Source organism: Palaemon carinicauda, chromosome 41, assembly GCF_036898095.1.
Source record: "Palaemon carinicauda isolate YSFRI2023 chromosome 41, ASM3689809v2, whole genome shotgun sequence".
Classification (NCBI taxonomy): Eukaryota; Metazoa; Arthropoda; class Malacostraca; order Decapoda; family Palaemonidae; genus Palaemon; species Palaemon carinicauda.
Genome location: NC_090765.1, coordinates 59,191,796 through 59,210,427, shown reverse-complemented (window position 1 = coordinate 59,210,427; position 18,632 = coordinate 59,191,796). Strand labels below are relative to the sequence as shown.

General features: G+C 38.2%; 2 protein-coding genes across 10 annotated transcripts in view; both read right to left on the bottom strand.

Annotated features, from left to right (window-relative positions):
• milt (trafficking kinesin-binding protein milt) overlaps window positions 1–18,632 on the bottom strand; it is a 393,019-nt gene that overhangs the window by 37,103 nt on the left and 337,284 nt on the right. The gene's annotated exons all lie outside the window — the stretch shown is intronic.
• On the bottom strand, window positions 217–10,863 carry LOC137632687 (myb/SANT-like DNA-binding domain-containing protein 3). Of its 4 annotated transcripts, none has more exons than XM_068364777.1 (2): window positions 10,395–10,863; window positions 217–3,383 (listed from the first exon to the last, which is right to left on the bottom strand). In XM_068364777.1, exon 2 carries the CDS (start codon window positions 2,862–2,864, stop codon window positions 1,545–1,547), a length of 1,320 nt encoding a protein of 439 aa, XP_068220878.1. In that variant the 5' UTR covers window positions 2,865–3,383; window positions 10,395–10,863; the 3' UTR covers window positions 217–1,544. The 4 variants fall into 4 exon arrangements, with proteins under 4 accessions (XP_068220878.1, XP_068220877.1, XP_068220879.1 ...); XM_068364776.1 differs by lacking the exon at window positions 10,395–10,863 and adding an exon at window positions 9,054–10,315; XM_068364778.1 differs by lacking the exon at window positions 10,395–10,863 and adding an exon at window positions 8,721–9,019.

Here is an 18,632-nt window from a genome sequence, read left to right as displayed (position 1 = left end):
ATATATATATATATATATATAGAGAGAGAGAGAGAGAGAGAGAGAGAGAGAGAGAGAGAGAGAGAGAGAGAGAGAGAGAGAGAGAGAGAGAGAGAGAGAGAGAGAATAAAATTATTAAACTTACACAATTTGCCAGACATTTTAAAAGTTACAAACTATAACAAGGTTTGTGACTGACTGAAACTTACCTTTAAGACATCCCTCCTTTTCCAGAATGCGTTTACCGAACTGCATATGAAATTTTTCAATAATATTTATTAAGAAGCTGTAATCAACACAATGGCTTATGACATCTTAAGAAACGAGGGTCAATAAAAGTTTAATGTTTCCATTCATTTATTCCCGATAATATACAACACAATATCTTTACTAAAAATATATCTCCATCTTTGTAAATACAATCACTAATACACAATATATTTATATGTACACTTTGTAGGTAGAGAACAAAACAAACTAGGACATACTTTTCAAGAAAAAAAAGTAAAAAAAAACAGGAAAACCCATTCTAACCCATCATCAGTTTATCTTGTGACATATCTCTGGACTACCAGCGTGGTTGCTGCTACTGTTGCTGCTACAAGATTCGTTTTCGAGAATCTCAGTGAATAATTCAACTATAGGTTTTTTGTATTGAAGCTGAAAAGTGCATAAAGCTGTCTTGCGTACTGCTAGAATACAAGCCCAGCAATTCCACAATGAGGAATCTTGCCCTAAGAACCCATACTCTTAATCTTCTCTAAAGACTGATATCTTCTTCCAGTCAGTAACCAGTAAAGCAAACGGGGCATTATTGACAAGCGGCACCCTGAAATATCTTGGCTGATGATTAAATGACATATTGTTTCAACCATACTGCACAAGATTCTTCATATTTTTACTTAACCCAGTCAATGGGTCAACGTTCCTGTAGAACGAATTTCTCACATTGCCAAAAAAATAACATTTTATAAATTACTTCATGATAATTTCAAGACAACCTAATGTTAGCCAAGGGGGTGACAACAAACACGACAACCGACAACACTTGCAGTTTTCTTTCTCCTTAGGCTTATTCTTAGACATACAACAAACTATCTAATTTTATAGTCTATCGTTGGGATCAAATTTCGTGTGACAATACACGGGTTTCTTCCCCCACAAGACTCCCATATATAAAATTAGCCGAGATCCCCCATTCCGCGCTAAACTATTATTTCCAGCTTTCACAAAAAGGGCGTGTTCCTGCCGCATGCATTTTTTTATATATTCTACTGTGACAATGTATAAAAGAAGTAATGCTCCCCTTTCAGGAAGGACGAAAACATTTCATGACAAACATTTCTTTAGTCAAAGAAAAATAGTGACTATCCTGCACTTCATAAAAACATATAAATAAATAATTCTCAAGTAAAAAAATAAACCTGGCAGCTAAAAACAAATGTGCTCCTAAATAAAAGCACCATATTTTTTTTTATCCAACTTTATCATCTAAAACGAAAGGCTAATACTAGGGTTCTGTACTACAGCCAGGGAGGATCGTCTGTTATAATTGACATGAAGGGTCAAGGCAGAGGCTCATCGTCTAAATCTGGGTCGTTCTGAGTTATTGCCGAGAGAGCATAAGAGACCCTTTGTTGTACTCTAAGCTTCCTTTGCCAGTACTCCAGCTGAGCCCCGAGAACTCTCATCTTCGCCTCGTGTTCAGCCACGGATTGGGCCATCTGCAACCTCAGGAGTTGCAATTGCGCCTGGTGTTGCTCTTCGCTGTGCCTTATGTTTGTCTCTACGACCTGGAGCCGGTGCTGGAAACGGTCGTTAGGAGGAAAAGTCGTGGTAGCGGCGTTGAAAGGGGTCCCGTCCGTCCCTGCTGCCTTGTCTGTTCCCGTAGTGGACGAGGCCGAAGTGGTCGTCGTGAAAGTGTTTGTTCCAGCCGTAGCAGTCGGTGGGGATGCCCCGTTTATTGTGATTGTTGCAGCCTCTGAGGTAGTTGAAATGCAGGGACCTGAGGTAGTGGCGGCTGCGTTAGGAGCGAGGAAGATGGAAGCCACCGTCGTGGTGGGCGAAGAAGAGGTAGTAGTGGAAGAGTCTACAGAAGAGCTCAGTATCGTCGGGCCGGACTCTAAATCACCGCTCGATAGCGTCGAGACGGCGTGAGGAAGAAGCAGCCCAGTTGCCAGCTGAGAAGTGGCAGGCGATGCCAAGAACGGAAGTGTAGAGGCTAAGGACCCAAGACTCCCACCTAAAAGGGACGTAACGAAAGGATGGAGGTTCAACACAGCTGGGACAGCACCGACGGCCCCTCCCCCTCTGTCATCCAAAGGCAGACTGTGATGGACACTGTCTGTGTCTTGAGCGTTATCGTCATCTTCCTCGTCTTTGACGATCTTTTCAGATTCCGTCTCTTCGTCTGCATTCCTTGGAGTCTCGTCCTCAGACCCTCTCCAGTCGCCCACCTCGCTGACGTCTCTAGGTGTGGGCGTTGTGCTCTGGGCTAGAGGGCTTTGGGGTCCGGGAAGGGTCACACCGTCCAAGGGCCAGCTTGATTCTGTGTTGTTGTTTTGCTGCCTTCCGTTCCTCTGGCTTTCGGCGCCTAACTTCCGCGCCCGATATTTAAGGTTCTCCCAGGCCTTCCTCAGTTGCTTTGTGTCTCTCGACCTGACATGCGGATGGGCATTGTACCTGGCCGTCAGGAGGCGCCACATCTCGTTCCGAATGGGATGTTTGTGGACATCAGGTGGGTCGAATTCGGTCACGCCTGCGTATTGTCTCATGAGGAGGCGTAACACTGCCTTTTCATGCTGTGTCCACATGGGGCGGCGTTGCTCCCGCCCTCCCGCACCACCTGCGCTGTATACTAGAGGCATCCCGACGCCCTCAAGCATACTTTACATCAACCCACTGAAAGGAATTAGTTGAACCGGTCAAAAGGAACTTGCGGGTCCTTTCATCCAAGCATTATAAACATACGCAATTTGAACCATAACTTGTACTTTTAAATCATCTAAGCTTCCTAAAGAATACAAAAAGTCTGCAAACTTTGGACGTTCATTTTTTTGTGTCATTAAACAATCATGTGATATATTTTTACTTCACATGTTGAAAGTAATTGCCGCACTTGTTAAGCACCTATCATTGTCATTTGGATTTAAATAAACTAAGTGTTTCCAGACAAAAGCATGTCACAATTTACTGGGCAGGGAAGAGTCGACACATCACACACAAAACACAGCCGTCGAGAGGTGGCTTATTGGTGTTCATACTTTTCCATTCACGTGGGATCATTTATCATTGGACGAGTTACAGTTTATCAGATAGTCTGACCCATCACCAGTATTAAAAATCCATTTGCCTGCCATGTTTTAGTCTTTTATTGTTACTTTCAAATAACTGATTTCACATTTCTGAAAGAGAGAGAATGATAAAACACGCTATTCTAAAAACACAAATTAATATGAAAGGTTGATTATGATGAATTATAAAGGCAGTTAAACCAGCGATAAATTATTCGTATGACTGATAAGATGAAATAGGGGTCCCAACAAATTGATCTTGAGAGGCTCTAATAACGTAGACTTCCCTTGAGCACCTCTTCTAATAACGGGCACTGTGGCCCTTGCAATAATATATGCACAATCCAACTCGCGTACGCAAACTCTTGCACTTAGTACTTATGTCAGAGAGAGAGAGAGAGAGAGAGAGAGAGAGAGAGAGAGAGAGAGAGAGAGAGAGAGAGAGAGAGAGAGAGACAGAGAATTTAGCAAACCAGAGAATACCAGAAACGAGCTCAGGGGAAAATAATACTGGAATTCGGTAACTCTCATATGAATTTGAAGTTTCATAATCACGAAACAGGGACTAATGTTTATCTAATTCACATTCTGGAAATAGTAGAAAAAATAACGAGATATGAATATACTGAATGAGAATTCTAGTCGCAATCGAGACATCTTAATTAGCATTATATCATACGCACTGATTAAAAAAAAACATGCAAAATTAAAAAAAAACTTTGGAACAACGACAACGTACTAACAACTATTTCCAAGCATTCAAGGATTTTATCTATAATTTTTTAAAAACATGTAGCCCTAATAGACGGTAAAGGGATTGATAGCTTTCAGATTATTATTGTTAGTGTTAACAGGGAAGCAAAGCCTCATAGAGTTCCTAAAAAATTCTATTCTTACTTTAATTTCTAATTAAATTTACCTTAACTTTAATGTGAATTTGCTTTCCTAACCTCCGACTCATGTTATCCGAGTTACATAAACTGTTATTACTATTACAAGGTGCAGCACCAATTATAAAAGCTGAATGATACAACCCAAAGTGCCTCAATATAGGGGAAAAAAAAAAACGATAGAATTGAAAAAATATTAAATCTAATAAAATATACAAATTTTACGAAACGCAAGGCTATTCTACAGAAGGGTTTCAAATAAATAAATCCAAATGATTAATGTTGATTATTCTACGAGATCAACATGCCATTAGTTTGGTCTCAAAATGACAAGTCACGTCACGATAAATGAGAATGATAACAGCTGGTGGTGAAGGGCAAAGGAATAAACCTCGAATACTTATTTGCAATTTGTAACAAAGAGTTCACACACAGTGAACTTGAAACAGATAGAACAATTACAAAGGCTTAATGGTGAATGTTTTCAGCTGGACACTCATTGAAGAATTGATTGTTTATACAAATTTCTTTTGAATACATCATTTTAAGGTTCCATTGAATGAATGTGCTAAGTGCATGTTTATCGGGGGAATTAATCTGTTGGTACTCAAGTATTAAACTTTCAAACAGGATGCCAGAAACCAATCAATCAATCATGTCATGAACATTCCAAAGAAAAGTTGTATGAAAAGCACAAATAGAATAAAATATTCTAGATCCAGAACACACACTTCCAGCAATTGGTTCCTATACTTAATTATAATTTGACAAATTTCATTCCAAATTGGATACTTGCATCCATATTTATATCAATGTTGTACTGTTCCTAAAATATCTTATTCTTCCTTGTTTTCTTTCCTCACTGGGCTATTTTCCCCTATTGGAGCCCCTGGACTTGTAGCATCCTGCTTTTCCAACTAGGGTTATAGCCTAACAAGTAATGATAATGATGACAAGATCAAGGAATATTATCCATAAAGTAGAGACCTACAGGGAAAATAAAACTACGCACAAAAGCTTGGCATCATCTACAATGCATGCTGCATTTCCATTGATCGATTAATCTCCGAATAGCTGGAACGCGTTCTGTATTGCGCGAAGCGAAGGACCGACCATCCCCAACGAGATATAAAACGTTCCGGTGAAATATAGCAAAGTCCAACAACAACACCACAGCAGCAGCAGAAGCATCAAGCAAGCATTTATTGATATTGGTGTGGACTGATGCCAGAGGTGGAGTGCCAGAGCCATATCACAAAGGAGAGAAACGCCGCCGAATATAACAAGAGAAATTCGGAAAAGAAAAGAACATTCTTGGTATGTGTCTACCCCATTCATGGTAACTTGCGAATGACTTGTTCCACGAACATCAATAACAAGTAAAGGTTAGATTTACCTTTCTTTCCAAAGCGTCCACTCTCTATGCTCTCAAGGTTTCAGATTAAAATTCCAGAGAGAGAGAGAGAGAGAGAGAGAGAGAGAGAGAGAGAGATGCAATGATTGTTATTCAAACAATTCCCATAGGGGCGCAACTGAGGTCGAAAACAGGCGACAAAAATTTACCTAACCTGTTATCCATGTTACCACTAAGTATTAAGGGCAGACCCATCCGCAGCCGCAGCCGGCCAAAGGTAGTAGCGGCTCGAAGTGGAAGGATGAAAGAGGAAAGAAGAGCAGATACGTACAGATAGAATGTGGGATAGGGGTGCCGGTATTTGAGAGAGAGAGAGAGAGAGAGAGAGAGAGAGAGAGAGAGAGAGAGAGAGAGAGAGAGAAAGAGAGGGGGGGGGGGGGGGTTAGAGCATTAGCGCCCGGCAACTTTAACATTCTCGCATAGACAACTCGCCGGGCCTGCACTCAGATGCACTTGAGAGACCCTTGAAAACTCCCAATGTTGCCGCCATCAGGAATTTCAACCTCCTTTTCCAACGCCTCATAACCTCTCTCTCTCTCTCTGCTTCTACCTTCTTCAATACCTCTCTCTACCCTAAACCGCCCCCATCCCTCCGTAACCTACAAAAGAACTTAACTCTCTCTGACACAAAGTCTACTAAGGAGAAACAAGACGACTGCAAACGCTCATATTAGATTTGATTGGTGTACATTCACGGGCAAAAGTGTATACACACCATAGATATTCTCTCTCTCTCTCTCTCTCTCTCTCTCTCTCTCTCTCTCTCACATACGAAGTGGAAGCAAATGATGGATTGAGAGAATACACGACAAATACAAGACACGGAAGTGTTCACAAAAAAAAAAATCACTTCGTCTGGAGGTCTGTGAGTCACTACAGAATCTTTATCACCCTTGAGTGCGTGAAGTGCTCGAATGAGGTCCTTCAGCTCTCTTAAAACAAATAAATTTTTGTTGCTCCTACTGACGGCAGTAAAAAGGTCCGCTAAACTCGCAGCACATTCCATTGAAGCCCTTTGCAATATCGATGCCTCGTGATCTCTTATAGGAACGACAGATTACTTACGCTCTGTATTGTTTTTAACAAAATCTCATAGACGGAAAAGTTAAATGAATGATGCCAAAGTTCCAAGATAAAGGATGCTATCAAAATGGTAAGCAGATCTCTCCCTATAAAACTAGCAACCACTAAGCCATCGCATTTCAATCTGACACATGTTTTGACAGCATCTGAGAGATAAAAGATAATGTTTAGGCGACTCATAGTTTCTCATATACATACATTCCGGAAGCAAGTTAATGATAATATTAATCTCTATATCTCAGTATGATTTTTGTTCCAGCAATTGAATAAAAAATATAGGCAATGGAAATAGATGTTCACTGAAAAAACTACCTTGTGAAGGTATATAAGAAACAAATGTTCAAAGATACATACGAATTAAATAGACAGGACGAAACGGGAAAAAAGAATAAAGTCACAGGAACAAAACATTAAAAAAAACGATAAGAAAGCAAAGGAAAGTACAAACTTCCCAAAAGATAAAATTGAAATAATAAATCAAACGGAAAGGAGCAGGAAACCAGAAAAGACTCAAGAAAACCAAGAAGGTAACAGGGAAAACCGAGCAATCGACATGATCTTTCTTAGCGGTACTCCAGCTACATTCTTCGCACTTTAATCCAATCAATACTTTGTAAGGTTGACATCTTTAGGACAGCTTTACGCACTCCCCAAAGTTAATCCAGGGATGATATCACCCATAAATGATTCCCCGTTGCCGTCACCACATTTCAGCAAACGTTCATGCCAAGATCCTTGCAATATGGTTACCTTAAACCGAGAGAGAGAGAGAGAGAGAGAGAGAGAGAGAGAGAGAGAGAGAGAGAATGGATTAAGGAAAGGTTTATCAAAAATTAACAACGGTTACTTCTCTCAAAGCTCTTTCACGCTCCATATTCATGGAAGAGAAGATAAAATAGGAAGGGAAGCGGCAGGCGACAAAGCGACAAAACAAGAAGAGCGAAAAAGAGCAATTTTAAAGTTTCCAGCAATGACATTCCATATATATATATATATATATATATATATATATATATAAAGTAAATTTCTGTGTTCCTACCGGTGGACGAGCATAAAAAATGGGAAAGAAATAGTTTTTGGACCAAGTTTATAAGTTATTTAAGTACTTTAAGGATTACCTTGGGTAGATCCATCAACTGTAAAGGGCTTCGTAATAAAATCCAAATAATCATTAATATCTGCCCACAGTAATGCAAACACTTATTTTTTATTAATATCAATGATGAAAACGAAATTGATACAACAAGAGCAGATTGCCTGGAATTAAATTACCAAGTAACTTATATTAAATTTTGTGAACGATGTTATACACAATGGCCGATATATGCACATATTTCCCAATGTCGTGGCACTCTAGAAAAAGAAATTTCCCCTAAAATAAATAGGTTTTGTAGATTCCTTTATCATTCATTGTTTATTTATTTACTAGATCAAGACTGGGAATAAAATGAATTCAGTTACCACAAATATATGCAAACTCATATCACAAATTTCAATGCCTTTACAATTCATCACGAATGTTCTTCAATTTGATCAAAATTGATAAAAAAGAAAATTTTTTCATAGTGCATAATATATCCACTTCACTAAACAAGGGGAAAATATCTTCCGCCACAGATAGTGTAAACAGTCCATTCAACCTCACAATAGTTATTTTAGTTTACAGGTAAACATTAGTGTCACTACAAAACAATTCCATTGTAATTCATCACACAAGTTCACTAAGAGTAGAAATAAAATATTAAGCCTCTGAGCGCAAATACAGGTCTCATTAACCTCGTCCACTGAATTGTGTTAAATACTACCATAAAATTCAGTATTGGAAACACAGGTCTCATCACTAGCTTTATAATCCATTAACCTCATTCACTGAATTGTGTTAAATATTACCATAAAATTCCTTATTGGGAACAAGTCTCATCACTAGCGTTATAATCCCATTAAATCAGTTCATTACAACTGAAAGAAAAATATCACCACAAAATTCCGTATGGGAAACACAGTCTCATCACTAGCATTATAATCCATTAACCTCATTCACTGAATCGAGTTAAATATTACCATAAAATTCAGCATTGGAAACACAGGTTTCATCACTAGCTTCATAATCTCATTAAATCGGATCATTAAAACTGTAAGAAAAATATCACCACAAAATTCAGTATTGGAAACACAGTTTTATCACTAGCATTATAATCCATTAACCTCATTCACTGAATCGAGTTAAATATTACTATAGAATTCAGTATTGGAAACAAAAATCTCATCACTAGCTTCATAATCCCATTAAATCAGTTCATTGAAACTGAAAGAAAAAATTTCAATCACGATCGCAAGAATGAAAACACACTTTCACGATGACACCGAAGGGTGGCACTCGAAATGCGTAAACACCTCTGATAAATCCTGTTTTTTTGAGTAGCTTTGGGGGAGAAAGGGGGTTCGAGGGAGGCGTGTCTCTTTACGTCCTGGCGATGGCATTGCACATAATGCAAAGGTCAGTTGGCACCGTGCAAGCTTCAGTTTACGTCAAATATTACCCCTAAGTAGAATGGTAGGGTAGGGGTGGATGGGGGGGGGGGGTCTGCTGAAACAACGATTGATTTCCACAGTGTATGTGTGTGTTTGTGTGTGCGTGTGTGACAAGCCAACTTCACCGCGGGTTAAACAAGATGTGCGTGTGTCTGTGCAAACATAAACATTGGGATGCACACTAATCAATAACAAGAGGAGGTTGGGGAGTCACTATAGAGAGTGAGATAGAGAGAGAGAGAGAGTGAGAGCGAGCGAGAGAGAGACTCACAAAGTCTAGTTTCGGCTTCATCAGATTTTGCATATTGAGAGAGAGAGAGAGAGAGAGAGAGAGAGAGAGAGAGAGAGAGAGAGAATATGTCCGTCAGTGTCTCCTGTGAGGAAAAGTGGAAAATAGCGATTGGTAGGGAGGACAAACAGTAAGTGTGCATGTATGTACACCAATTTGCGGCAAGAGAACAATAGTCGGTTTGGGCCAAAGGCCTTTGCCTGCGTACGCACAGGTGTTCCTGGCCCCACCAGAGCAGCCAGGAGACTTCGTGCGTACGCCCACCCGGTAACACGTGGGGGCAGGGAAAATGATTTCGGGACGTAGGGGTCGGGGGTGGGGACGTATACGCAAAGTTCCAGCAGCAATTCACAATTTCACAGTCACATTTTACCGATAACACTGACTTAACGTTTTTACACAATAACAGTCTGGGACGGGCTTCGGTCCCAAAGCTTTTATATCTGGGAGTAGTTTCCGTTCACATATCACAAGAGAAATTAATATCTTTAAGCATCACGGCACCGATACAGCATCATGGATGTAAGCTGGTTTTGTTGTTGGTCAGTCACTTGTGCCAGCGGCGAGCGCGCGTGTGTGTGTAAGTGCGCAACAGAGAGAGAGAGAGAGAGAGAGAGAGAGAGAGAGCCAAGCAAACGTTGTTGACGTACACGATTCACGTGGGAGCTGCACACACGCACAAACGCGCACACATACGTTGACAAGAGAGAGAGAGAGAGAGAGAGGCCCACCAGGCTGGCTGATTTTGCTTCTGCTTCTGCATGAGGCTGGTGATGAGGATCGCAACTGTGATGAATTAGGTAAATGAGGTATAGACACGGAATAGTGCGCCGGGACGGGAGAGAGAGAGTCAGTTTCTCTCTCAATGTGATGTGAGTGCGTGTGTGTGAGTGAGTGAGTGTGTGTGTATATACCGATGACTCCATCCGATCGACCACTCCTTCAAGAAGCGCACCGCTCCCTCCCCTTTCGTCTTAAGGGATCCCCTCCTGCACTCACAGACGCCCTCAGCCCCTCGCTCTCGCTCTCTCGCTCTCTCTCTCTTCCTCCTCTGGTTGAACAACCCTTTCCTCCCGAGGGAGTGACAGGACTCTTTCCGGGGGACGCCTACGGCGCCATGGCTTTTGGATTTTAGCGAAGGACAGACACTGCCTTCAGGAGAAGGACTCTAAGGAGTAAGGGGGGAGGAGGAGGGTAGTGGTGAGAGCACCACCGAGTCGGCGAGGGGCTACATGGGCTAGCGGCAGCGTCGTCGTCGTCGTCGTCGTCGGAAAGGGAGCCTGAACACTGGCGGGAGAGAGAGAGGGAGAGAGGGGGAGAGAGAGATATGAAAAGAGAAGACTTGTTGGAGGTGGTACGGGAGTGAGTGCGAGAGACTGCCCTGATGCGATGTCAGTGCCGGTTGAGGGGCGGTGCGAGTGCGCGGCGAGTGTGTCTGTGTGTGTGTGTGTGTGTCTGTGTGCCTGTTGGAGAGAGAGAGAGAGAGGGCAGGGGAGGGAGAAGACGTTAAGGAGAGAGAGAGAGAGAGAGAGGCGATGGACGGGTGAGGGAAGTATTAAGGGAAAGGGGGTAGTAGAGAGAGAGATAAGGATAAAGGACCACAACCCTAAAGGAACGAAGAACAACAGCGGGTTTCTTCGGAAAGAATGGCTACAGGAAAGCTAATAACACTAGGGAGAGAGAGAGAGAGAGAGAGAGAGAGAGAGAGAGAAGCACATGCACAGTACTAACAATCAGAGGTAATACTAAAGAGCAAAGCGGTTGAAGGGTGTACAGACAGTAGAGTACAAATTGTATAACAGTCTACAAATATATAACAAACGAGGCATTGAAAGAACATGGCTTACTAAGTGCTCGGCGATGGATTTTATGGATCGCAGTGGCAATGGCGGGTCCCGATTGTATGGGAGGGAAAATGTGGCGGTTTAGTAATGAGAGAGAGAGAGAGAGAGAGAGAGAGAGAGAGAGAGCCACGATGCGGAGATGACAAAAGATGAATATCGCAGGTATCTGAAAGTCAAGTCACTGTCGCGTAATGGTTACAATGTTTCTGGAGAAAAGACGCGCACGCAGATTTCTGGAAACAATTCACGATTGATCGATTGATATAAAGTTTTCCTGCATCCTGATATCGAAGGTCATTGACGCAAATATCGTATTATTAAAAAAAAATTCAATTCAATTCAATTTTAAACCATAAAAGCGAATGTCATAATAAAATTTAAATTACTTTCAGAATAACTGCTTCTGAAATAAATCTAAAAATACCGCTAGCATAGTACAAGATATTCTGCCCAAGAATCTTGGGAAGGATGAACCTGCCATGCTCACCTCTTGCCTCAAACATTAAAATTAATGAACAGATGATGAAAATATAATTTTGTTTTTGAATCTAGATGCCTCAAGCTACTGGATACATTAGAAAATTTGAAAAAAAATATATATAAAAGAGTAATTCAACCCTACTGTTAAAATTTTAAATGTACATTTCCTAATAAAAAAAAAATATTCGAAATGAAAAATCAAATTCTTCAGTGTCGGAAGTCCTAACATCCTAGAGTGAGAAGAAAATACCAAGAAAGTTTTGTTAAATTCATCACAATCGAACATCATTTAAATAATTAAAGAATGACTTTTTAGCCTTGACTTTAGAACATTGTTCCAGTCCACGTAAAATCCATTGCTGGTGAGAGTGTTAATCGTAATGTAAATCTTTGCTTCCTAACATGGAAAGGAATAACTTCCCTCTATCAGTCTTTGTAATTAGTCCTCTCTCATCAAATCCAAGGGGATGATTTTAATCTAAATAATCTGATTTTTAAATTCCCATAAATTATCTTATAGATATACACCAGCGTCTTAATTTTTTTCTTTTCTGAAGATATTTAATAAGAAATTGAGGAATTTCTTTTTAAACAAAATCTATATCCCTAATAAAAATATCACAACTCAAAATAAGAATGTTAGAACTATATTTGTAAAAATATAGATTTTTCTATTGTTTGCAGTTTATCTATTTACTTGAGCAAGGAAACAGAAAGCGGAAAAAATATAGTAATTATTACTTGAAAATCATATTTGTAAAAATATAGACTTTTCTATTGTTTGCAGTTTATCTATTTACTTGAGCAAGGAAACGGAAAGTGGAAAAAAGTATGATAATTATTCCTTGAAGTCAGTCGTCCAATATTTGATTAATTAACATTGGTTTATTTGATAATTTTCTTCTTAATCAATGATTGGCTTTCGGATTCTCCTGCTTTTGTTCTACGTTCGCTATAATCTTCTATCTCCATGGATGCAGTTCCATTAAATTGATTTAAATACAAACCAAGTTGCTTTGGATGCTATTTGCATACAAAAATATTGCATCATAATGGAAAGAATCTCGTATCGTATGTTTCAAACACACGAATGAAACAAAATTGTCGGTACAAATCATATATATATATATATATATATATATGTATGTATGTATGTATGTATGTATGTATGTATGTATATAGATAGATATATATATATATATATATATATACAAAGCCTGATAGGAATGTCACCAAAAATTAACTTTGTTGATTACCAGGATTAATTGAGTAATCTATTAATCCAGGTTGATTACTACGACTAAGATTACGAATACTTTGAAATGCCTCACAACTGTTTATTACTTCCAATGCGATAATCCCTCTGGGTAAGAGGATTCCAAACAGAAAGTTTCTTTACACTTCCACAAAGAAAACGTCCATCATGATTATCACGAATTCTCGTTTCGTCGGGTCCAGGGGTCGAGATAGGTCAGGCCGGATCAGACTATCAACGGCAAAGTATCTCGCACACGAAGGACAGATTGAAATCCTTGCCCGGCAAAGGAGAATATCAGCTCATGTGATGAAAACTTTATTTTCATATTTTTGTACTAGGTATGATAGCCAGGCCTTCTCCATCATGAGGCTCAATACTACATAGTATTCTAGAGAGTTTATTCCAGGTGTGACCAAGTTGTGGAATGATCTTCCTAATCGGGTGGTTGAATAGGTAGAACTTCAAAAGTTCAAACTTGCAGCAAATGTTTTTATGTTGAACAGGATGACGTAAGTCTTTTTAGTTTATATATGAAATATATGTTTTGATGTTACTTTTTAAAATATTTTAATTGTTCATTATTATGGTTTTTAATTTCCTTATTTCCTTTCCTCACAGGGCTATACTTCTCTGTTAGAGCCCTTGGGTTTATACCATCCTGCTTTTCCAACTAGGGTTGTAGCTTAGCTAGTAATAATAGTGAGGGAATATATAGGATGCAGATTGTGGTGGAGTGTGGATAGAATAAAAAATGCAGAGGGATTACGTATGAAAGATGGTCTTATAGGGGTGGATGAGATACGAGGAGGGGGGAGGGGGTCAAAGGCCTGTCAGTTGACCAAGACAGCAGGAAAAGGTAACCGGTCGATTAATTGGGCAGTTGAGGATTACGTGAGAGGAGCAAAAGGGGAGAGGGAGGGGAGAGAGGGTAGAAGGGAGAGGGAAGGGTTATTTGTGAAGAGGATTATTCCAGAGGGGAGAAGAGACTTTTTCATACAAGCAAGAAGGGAAGAACTTCAGGAATGAAATTACTGTCTAAAAGAATTATTACAAAATTAACATTATAAGATGTCGGAGGAATATATTTCCAAGAGGATGTAGGAAAAACACAGGGTAATCATCAAAGAGATGTATTTATGCATGGCTACGTACAAAGTTTTGCATTTATATGCATATACTTAGACACACACACACACACGCATATATATATATATATATATATATATATATATACACATATGTATATATATATATATATATATATATATACATATATATATATATATATATATATACACACAAGTGTGCCCATTTAACCTTTAGTATAAAAAAACTGTGCAAAGACGAGAACAAGATGACACACGAAGAGAGTATTCAGGCCAAACCCTAAAAAAAGAAAGACGTTGGGCCCAGAACGCAACCTCGAATCCCTTCCCTTCCAGAACACGTAACTTCAAAATGAAAATACCACTGAAATAAACATGGTTCTTCAACGCACGCGAAACCTGCCGGTTACTGGCTTCGCAATTATATTTATTAAGATCCTTTTTCTCAGAAGTTTCCAGTTCGCAAGTGAAAAAATATGAAGTGAAAAGACAGAATTAGAAATTACAGTCACGTGTCCTAGCTCACGGTTTTTTGTCTCTTGCATCAGGCTGCATTTCTTAGTACATGGTCTGACACCTGATTGTATTTAACACCTGGTATGAAAACTTAATTTTTGCACATTTTTTTGCAATGTGGGTAACAATTTTACAACCCTTTTAATGCTACTGTAATCAAGACAAATCTTAAATGTTCTGAATGGTGTTATAAAAATGTTTTCCTTCTTAAAATAGTTAAGGTCGAAATTTACAGCTATGACCACACCCAAATGATATGCCAATAATAGAAAAAAATAATAATAAAGAGGGCACCTCATTCTATCTTTCAAAATAAGACATGGAACAACAATAAAATAAAAAAAGATTCAATAAAAAATTTAAAAATTAAAAGTTTTGTATAAAGCAATCTATTGTCAATTGGATGACTTACTTCGCAAAGAAGTTATACGAGTCATTAAAAAAAGAAAACTATAAACTAAAACTGCCAATTAAATAAAATCGATCGACCACGCACACCAAACAAGGGTTAATCGGAGCGTTTCCAATCAAAAAATAAATCAAAATGATAATGATAAACATCACTTGCTTCCTGTTCATATAATAGGTTATCAAATTGCGCTACACGTTGTGAAATATAAGTTTGCCGATGGATTATCGTCATAAAATAACTTCGAAGCAAAGTTCAAAACGTGGCAAAATATGTACTAACACTTAATTGCCGATGGACGGTGTACTTTCAATATACACACACTTTAAAATAAATGAAAATATTTAAAAAACTTGAATCTAAAGAGATTAGCTTATTACTTCGATGTCCTTTTACACTTCTGGCTGTATTCCACCACAATTACCAGGTACACAGTATAGATGAGACCGATCTTGGATCTCTCGTTAGTGAGGCGAAGTTTATATCACAGTCAACAAAATTACCAAAGCTAAAAATACGACAATCATGAGGCATAACACGGTACATCCATTTCCAATGAGAATAAAAGGAAACCATAATTGTTTCCATTCACATATCCCACAGGTTATTGCACAAGCTGTCAAGGGATGATTGACAATCAGAATTGTCAGCAATAGCATCCTGATCTTTGGGATCCTATTCGAGAGATTGTTATACCCATTACAAAATACCAAAGACAGATGACGGAATAACGAAGCGTTATCATTATCATTATTATTATTATTATTATTTTCATTATTATTATTATTACTTGTTAAGCTACAACCCCAGGTGGAAAAGCAGGATGCTAGCCCAGGGCCCCCAACAGGCAAAATAACCCAGTGAGGAAAGGAAACAAGAAAGAATAAAATATTTTGAGAACAGTAACACCATTTAAAAAATATTTCCTATATCAACTATAAAATCTTTAACCAAAAAGGAAGAGAAATAAATGCGGTGGTACAATATTCCTTTTAAATCCTTTACAGATCAGCTGTCATGTCGACTTCCAATTTACCAACACACGCATGCCGAGGAGACAGTGCTCGAACCCATGGATCAATGATCATCATAATAACAACTATAATTAACAATCCTCAGTAGTGTCAATACACTTTAATTATTCTTCATGTTTACTGAAATTTACTGTGGGTTTTAGAATGGAAAACATGTAGTCAACGACATATTGACTATGGGTTTTAGAATGGAAAATAATGTAGTCAATGGCATATTGACCTTTTCAATAACAACAACAAAAATGATAATAATAATAATAATAATAATAAAAATTACTAAAAAATCTACAATTATATATCGCTTCATGTTTCATTTAAGTCAGTAGCTTTAATAATCATAATAATAATGATAATAACAACAATAATAATAATAATATGCAGTAAAAATGCAATGATATATCGTTGTATAATTTAAGTCATGATCTTTAATAATAATAATAATAATAATAATAATAAGGGCGATCAGGTAGCGACTATCTTTATAGTGCTACATGACTTAGTGTCTGATGCAAGGATTTAAAAGAGACAATCAATCGTGCTCCTTTAAGTTTTGTAGGACTAAATACCTACGGAGAGGGCAGTAATGAGAGCAAAATGCCCCACTGGCACACGAGAGAGAGAGAGAGAGAGAGAGAGAGAGAGAGAGAGAGAGAGAGAGAGAGAGAGTCTTACGATCTCAACAAGGAACATTGTGTAAACTCTTTATCTGCCTCGTGAATTACTTTATGGCACTTGAAGAGCAAATCAAGTTAGGCAACACCCCGTTGCAAAAAGAGCAAAGATGTTTATTTTCGATGACAATTCAACATTTACCCGAGAGCAAATTCATCTGCGTACCTTCCATTCATTCCCCATCTCACTCTTTCCAATTCTCTGTCCCATCGAAGTGATGAGGTGTTTATTACAATCTCGTTAGATGATCTTCCTTTCCTAACCATCTTCCTGGCAAGACAAGGGAGCGATACAGCCATAGCCATTTATGGAGCCCCATTTCCCCCTCAAACCCTTGCTTCTTTCTTCGTTTCCTTCCTCCTTCCTTCATCTTAGTGCAGGGACGCGAACAGATCGATAGCAATGTGGAAGTAGCGTGTCTTGGCCCTCGAAAAAGATGAAGAAGAAGAAGAGGAGGAGGAGGAAGAATACAGGGAGCCCTTTCCTCCGGATATTTCAGAGATGAAACAATGGCGGTTTTAGAGAGAGAGAGAGAGAGAAAAAAGGGAGTCTTGTAGGGTCAGCCACAAATTTATGTCGATATCAAAGCTCAAAGAAAAATATTCTAAAATGAGGTATTTGATATGGAAACCATTGAAGATAATTGAAATAATAAACAGTTTTTATTATAGACCCTTTTCCCTCGAGATAGCTATACTACTATAATACGCACACAATCTTTTTAAAGGTTATATAATACGTTACGGACATAAAGAAAGGAAGAAACATGCTAAACGTAGATGATCAGCCACATTACCCTTTTCTAGTAAAATATGTTTCCGGAATTAGATTCGGAAAATTTTTCCTAATGCCGTTATGTTATATCAACATAAATCCATCACATCCTATTTCAATGTCAGTTTCTATTCTCTTGTGTGCGTATATCTATCTATCTATCTATCTATCTATCATATATATATATATATATATATATACACACATATATATATATATATATATATATATATATATATATACTGTACACACACATTATATATATATATATATATATATATATATATATATATATATACTGTACACACATATATATATATATATATATATATATATATATATATATATATATATATATATATATATACACACACAGTTCACACATAAGCATGTAGCCTTTAGTGTGAATGAACAGTTTTCAGATTCCCTACCTTCAAGCGCTACCTTAAGCTAATCATATTAACAGAACGAGATATTTCAAATACACTGAAGACAAGCTATCACCAATGGCACGGTTTTACGCTTTTTCTGTTATAAAAAATACTAGCATTTTACGATGCACAATCCAAAACAAATCAGGACTCTTGGAAACTAATGCAAGTAATTGCAGTGAAACATTTTTCAAATATTGTTCAGAGGTACATCAATGGCCTATGAAGAAATTATGCTATAGGTTACAGCCCCAAATGTTTGTTTTTGGAGAATCTTCTATCTACTCTTCTTATTACATCGGTAGGCCTTAGCCATGTCACATATCGCTAATCCATACGCAATTCAGGAAAAAGAACTGCATGTATCAGAGTAATTAAGAGAAAACGAGTATCAATGCGCATCTATGGGTGAAGCTATGATATTTAACGTATAGTCATCAACGCATTTCCATATACAGTATAATACCCTTTAAAATATAAATATGATCCAATGTAAATACTAGAATGCACATGATTCTAATAGATTTGATTTATTTGCCCATTCGTGTATAGTTCCTATACTGCATAATCAGTTCCTCAGCTGTAGACCATTAATTTTGCCAAAAAGTAACAAATAATAACAATAACA